Source organism: Nycticebus coucang, chromosome 14, assembly GCF_027406575.1.
Source record: "Nycticebus coucang isolate mNycCou1 chromosome 14, mNycCou1.pri, whole genome shotgun sequence".
NCBI classification, from domain to species: Eukaryota; Metazoa; Chordata; class Mammalia; order Primates; family Lorisidae; genus Nycticebus; species Nycticebus coucang.
In genome coordinates this window covers 66,309,938-66,316,169 of record NC_069793.1, presented here as the reverse complement: position 1 = coordinate 66,316,169, position 6,232 = coordinate 66,309,938, and the positions used below count along the sequence as shown (strand labels likewise).

At 52.8% G+C, this 6,232-nt stretch overlaps 1 protein-coding gene across 1 annotated transcript in view; it reads right to left on the bottom strand.

The window, feature by feature from the left end:
* Window positions 1-594: 594 nt before the first annotated feature.
* ARHGEF17 (Rho guanine nucleotide exchange factor 17) overlaps window positions 595-6,232 on the bottom strand; it is a 57,747-nt gene continuing 52,109 nt past the window's right edge. The window contains exons 15-21 of the mRNA XM_053561286.1: window positions 5,857-6,106; window positions 5,522-5,608; window positions 5,130-5,197; window positions 4,802-4,950; window positions 3,820-3,994; window positions 3,436-3,705; window positions 595-2,050 (exon numbers count right to left, since the gene is read on the bottom strand). Coding sequence (XP_053417261.1) covers window positions 1,854-2,050; window positions 3,436-3,705; window positions 3,820-3,994; window positions 4,802-4,950; window positions 5,130-5,197; window positions 5,522-5,608; window positions 5,857-6,106 — 1,196 coding nt within the window. The 3' untranslated portion in view covers window positions 595-1,853. The remainder of the gene's footprint in view (window positions 2,051-3,435; window positions 3,706-3,819; window positions 3,995-4,801; window positions 4,951-5,129; window positions 5,198-5,521; window positions 5,609-5,856; window positions 6,107-6,232) is intronic.

Genomic DNA, 6,232 nt, shown 5'->3' with positions numbered 1-6,232 from the left:
AAAAAAAAATAAATGTTCACATGGGTTTCACAGAGTCAAGGTATGGTCTGTCCTTTTCTAGCAGCAACTGCCTTGAGTTCAGCAGGTGTACAGTGATGTGAAGGGCTGCCCCTGCACAGAATGGCACCATGTTGCTAGTCCTTCATATTCTTGTGACTGATTTAATGACATATCTCCCAAGACCAGAGATCAAACAGACTTGGATTCTGCCCCTTCTCCAAAGCCTGGACTCACCTTGGCTCCGTCAGGGTTCTTTAGCTATGAGGCTTTGCTAGAGAACATTGTTTCCTGGAGGAGCCTTAGAGGGCTCACTAGCCCTCTTGCTTTTATATTTGCATAGGTAAGCTGCAGGGATTCTGACACATGGCCCTGGTTACTAAACACTGCACCAGAACAACCCCTTTATTTTCCTGAGGAGGAAAGTGCAGCCTGGACAGGGGAAGTGACCTGTCCAGAGTAACACAGCAAGTTGGTGGCAGCTTTGCCATCTAGCACTCTTCTGGGTCTCCAAGGCTTCCCTTCTGCCCAAGGGAGTCAATGTTGGGAGGGCTGAGGAGGCCACTGGCAGGAGGCCGGCAGACCCACCAATGAGGAGCAGTAGTTTGGTATTTCTATTTATTGACTCTTTAAACTTCATCATCCAAAGAGAGTAGCAAGAGAAACGTAGTCTAAGACCACAATGACCCACCCACCCAAAACCAAACCAAAACCAAACAGAACAAAACAAACCCCATCTGAAACCAGACCTTTGGAGCTGTAGCTGAAGCAGCGAGCGGTCTGAGGGACGGACTGGCTCCTTGCCACCCAGGGGCTGGGAGAGCTGCCCCTGAGTGGGAGCCTTTGCAGCCGATGAGGCCACATCCAGCCCCTCAGTTTGGGGGATCCTTCCTGAAGGGGCTGCCCCTAGCAGGAAGGGGTGTGAAGAAAGTCAGTGGTCAGGGTGAGGGGCTCCTAGGTCTGCCCCGAGGTGACTGTATGTGCCAGTGTATGAGACACAGGGAGGCAGGGCTGGGGGCAGTGGTGAAGAGGGCAAGGGCCCTTTCCTCTCACCTGAGAAAAAGCCCTGGCCAAGGCCCCACCAGCATTCCCAACTTAGAAAACCACCAAGGCACCACCAACAAACTGGGAAATGCCAAGACCTGGGGAGACCTCCAGATGGGAGCCACTGTCCCAGTAGTCACCATTTTGTCTTGGACAATGGAGGGTAGCCCAATCAGTATGAGGCCTTGGAAAGTTTGTGAAAGGGCAGTGTTTTTGTGCCCTGAACATACTGTGTGTGTGAGTATGCAAGGGGGGAGGGATTGGTCCCTCCAGGAAGGACCAAACTAACAAAGTTTGGTTAGGGTCCCAGGGTGGTGGGAATAGGGTTTTTTTCCTTCTGTCATTTCCTCAAATCACCCCAACCCCAGGTCATTGTATAAATAAGTGCTTGGGAAGGTATACATCTGAAAAGGAACATAAATACTGTACACGGGAAAGAATTCCATTCCTTGGCCTTCCTGCTGCCCCCAGAAAACTGTCCCTAAATATTGCACATGGCCCTCTCCAGCCCTGTGGGGTCCAGGCCTGGCTGTGTCTTTGGTATAAGCTCCAAGGACAGAGGTCCTGTGCAGCACACATGTCCCCCCACCCCATCATGACTGGGAGCACTGGAACAGCCAGAGAGCCAGGAGAGACCTTGGCCTGGTGGACCAGCGGGTGTTCCATCAGAAATGCTGTTGTGAAGACAAGACAGAGCCCACACAGGCACATGTGTGCCCTGATGAGACACTCCTCAAGGTCTGCGTGAGGGCTAGCAGGAGGCAGGCAGGCTGATGGGCAGGCAAGCAAGTCCTGGACCACAGCGGACAGGGTCACACCCTCCATAGGAGGAGGTGGTTTGTGCTGTCGTCACGGCCCACGGTCTCACTGCTGCTGCCACCCCCACTGCTGAGCCGGAAGTCCTCATAGCCATCCCCTCCACTGATAACCAGCATTTTAGGCCTGGCTGAGGTGGGGCTTCGGTGCCGCGGGGAGTCTCGGTGGTCCAGTGATGGCAGCTTCTCAGGGCCTGGGGGGCAGAGGGGAGATCTATTAGCCTGAGAGCAAGTGATGGCTTCGCTGTCCCATCATGGTCTGAGCTCCTACACCCTGGAAGACAGGAAGAAAGATATGCATACTTCGTGCAGGGATCCCACTCTCTGTCAGCCAAGAACGTATTTGGAAAGAAATGCCCACTTCCTGGCAGCCAGATTTCTTATCTCCCACTCATATTTTCTAGTCAGATCTTCTCAGGGTGACAACACTTTCTGTCACTCTTGATTATGGCTCATATAACCTCCTCCTCCTCATAACTATGTAATATTTCCACCTTCAACAGCCTTTTCCCAGTTAGGGAGTGTGAATCTGCTCTGAACCCAGACGACCCTGACCCAGGCTTTATTGCTTCCTGATTTCCACAGCCACTTCCTCTCAGGAATATGATTTTTTTTTTTTTTTGCAGTTTTTGGCCAGGGCCGGGTTTGAACCCGCCACCTCCTGTATATGGGGCCAGCGCCCTACTCCTTTGAGTCACAGGCACCACCCACCCAGGAATATGATATCTTTTCTTTTCTTTCTTTCTTTTTTTTTTGAGACAGAGCCTCAAGCTGTCGCCCTGAGTGCCATGGCATCACCGCTCACAGCAACCTCCAACTCCTGGGCTCAAGCGATTCTCCTGCCTCAGCCTCCCAAGTAGCTGGGACCATAGGTGCCTGCCACAATGCCTGGCTATTTTTTTGACTGCAGCCGTCATTGTTGTTTGGCGGGCCTGGGCTGGATTCGAACCCTCCAGCTCAGATGTATGGGGCTGGCGCCTTAGCCGTTTGAGCTACAGGCGCTGAGCCAGGAATATGATTTCTTGTTCTGCCAAGGCAAAATGTTTCTGATTGTGACCTCCTTCCTGTACATATTTCCTACCATTTCACTTTCTAATTTTCACAGTTCATTTCCCATCCTACGTGCTGTTCTATGGTATGTTTCCTGCTCTGATTTCTATTTCCTGTTCTGCACATCACTTCCTGACTCAACTTCCTGCCCATGTACATTATTTCTAGTCCTGTTTTATTTCCCATTATATATATGAAATATATGTAACAGGAAAAACTAAGTAACAGGACATATTTGCTATATACATACACCAGCTGTGCCACAGCTGCTTTTTAAGCTTATGGTTCATTCCCTGTCTTCCTGACACCTCTTTGGACAGCACTTTATATAAACACACACATGTGAACACACACACTATCCTAGTAGATTTCATTTATGGGCTTCCATCACCTCTTTCCTGTAATATAGGCCACTTCCAGCTTTATGTTACACTTTTTCTCCTTCTTGAAACCTCTTCTGGCAGGACAGTGAGGAGTCCTCAACTGAAACTCCAGGATTCCTGGCTTAGGGTAGGATGCACAGACCCACCTGTGTCTGGGGGAGGTGGTGGGGTTGGGCAGAGTAGGTTGAAGCCATCTGGCAGCTGGACTGCAGCCAAGAAGCGGACGTGGCCAGTGTGTCCCTGGCCAAGGCCAGCAGGGCTGAGTGGTGCCCGTGGACAGCTGACAGTGCCAGGCGAGGTGGGCATGGTGAGCACAACGCCGGCACTGGTGCCCACCCACAGCAGTTCCTCACACACCAGCAGTGCCGTGATACGCAGGCAGGCAGCCTTGTGCTGCCGGATGATAGCGTCTGAGCCTGGGGCAGGAGACAGACCGGAGCTGAGGTCAAAGTCTGGCTCTGGCTCAGCTTCCTCAATGACAGGGCAGAAAGGCTCTAAGGGAAGGTGTGGTGGTAGCTTAAGATCAGTACCTGCGAGCATCCTGTGCACGGGAGGGGTGACATCTACTTCTGCCAGCTGCTCAAAGGTGTCTGGATGGTAAAGACACACATGGGCGCTACCCTTCAATGTCACCCACACGCCCAGGCTGGAGTCCACCATGCAAGCCACACTGCGGCTTGAATCCTGCCCTACGTGAAACGTGTGCTAGATGGGGGAGCAGAGAATAGATGGTCACTGGCAGACACTGCATCAGTGTCCATCCCTCCCTCTTTACAACTCACACCAAACCTCTCCAGAACACCCTCCCAGATGGACCACAAAGGCAGCCTTGGTCCTTGGTCTGGATGATTAACCTTTCATAGCCTGGCTTCCCTGATGCCTCTTAATTCAATGCTCAGGAATTAAAATGGTGGCACCCTTTCTCCATAAGAGCACTGCAAAACTTAAAGGGTTTTAAGACCAGGCATTGGCCTCTCCTTGGACAGATGGGGAAGATGAAGCTTAGGAGGGGAAAGTAACCTGCCCAGGGCCAAACCAGCAAGTTAGTCACGGAGATGGGGCTTGAAACCAGGGCTTCACACTCCAGCCTAGCCAACGATAGAATAAGTGAGAGGGAAATCCAGGGAACCTGATACCACCAGACTAGAAACCTCTGACATGTATGTAAATGAAGCCAGGGCTAGTGGCCAGAGTCTAGCGCTAACAGATATAGACATCAGGAAGGACCCCTGTCCTGTCCCCAAAAGACCCCAATACCTGAGCTGAGAGATAGGATAGGCAGAAGCATGAATAAGGATCCCTGACGCACATGAGCACCTACTGTATTCCTCAGCAGCTACAGAAGGAACGAGAATCAAAGAAAGGCAGAGGCTGGCCCAGGATCGCACTGTGCTCAGCAGAAGGTCCCAACCCCAGCTGGATGCTTTTTATGTCCCCCCATGGTCTCATCTTCCTGTCACATGGGCCCAGTTCCCCCCAAGTCACCAATTCCATCACTCTGTTCCCCACTACCTGCAGCTGCAGCGTGTCAGGGCTCAGGACAAGGACGCGATTCTGGTAGCCACACCACAGCCGCCCACCCACAGATACCATCTTGGTTATGGGGCTCCCCTGAGCACCCAGGGTCACGGATTTGAAGTTCTGGGGGTCCCAGAAACGGCCTGGAATGGGAGGTAAAGAAAAAAAGAAATTCATTCTAGTACTGAATTTAAGCCTCACTCTCCCCTGAAATGAGATGTCAACAACCCCATTTATTAGCAAGGACAATGAGGCCCAGAGTTGCCCAAAGCAGGACAGAGCTCCAACACTGGCGAGGGGATTGGGATGGGTGGGTCCTCACCTGCTTCTCTTTGGTAGACCACAAGTTCTCCGTTGGCCAGGGACACAAATACCTGGTTGTTCAGATATCTGGGCAGGAAAAAGAAGGAGCAGTCAGGGAGTTCAGGAGGCCAAAGTGGGTCACCTGGGGCCTGGGGAATAATAGATAAAATGGCTGTGGCTCCCCAGAGAGTACCTCCTTCCACCCATGAGAGGTCTGACACTAAGAAGAGACAGTGGCTGTCCCGAGCTCACATAGTGTGTAAAAGACACTGCTAGCCTAAGGCCAGGCCTCTGGCCTTCAGCCTCTGCAGACAGGAGGGGCAGCAGAGCAGAGGGACCCAGTGGACAGGAGGAGGCCTACATGTGTGGCTGAGAAGGATGTGGATAGGAAGGGCTGCCGCAGGGCCTTACAGGATGCAGGTGACAGAGGCTGCATGCTGGAGCTTCAAGCTGTTCCTGCGATCACGAATGCTGTCCGAGGACTGGTACACGTGGACACTGTGGATCAGAGGTGTCCCTGTGACAAATGCTTGGGGCACACTAGTCCCTGAAGTCATCCCCTCTCTTCTCTGCCTGGACCACTATATCCTCTACGGTGCCTGCCCAAGGTATTGAGGTCCTACACCCTCCCACGGGTTCAGACTCACTGGCACCCCTGGATGGCAGTACCCCTGAGGTCTGTGTTTGCTTCAAGATGCCATCTGATTTCCAGGGCAGGGAGTCCCCAGCCCCTTCCCTGTCTTTACCAGCCATCCTCGGTGCCCAGCCACACGGAGCTCTGGTAGGCCTCAGGGTCAATGCTCAGCAGGTCCTCAAGGCTGCCCCGGGTAAAAGAGCCGCGGCTGGAACGGCGAAGGGCTCGCCCATCCATTGGGCTGCTGCCACAGGGACCGCCAGGGCCAAAGGAGCTAGACAGCGGCAGAAAGCCAGGTTCCTGCTCTTCCTCAGAGCTGGTTGTCTCTGCTGTGGCCTCCTTCGAACTTGGGGTCTCTTCATCTGAGAGAGACAAAGGTCCCTGTCTCCATCACCCCCACCAGGTATCTTTCTAGGACTCAGTCTCAATACATCCCTCCTGGCCATGACCTTCCTGAGGGCCTCTCACAGATGTTCTTCTCATCCTGG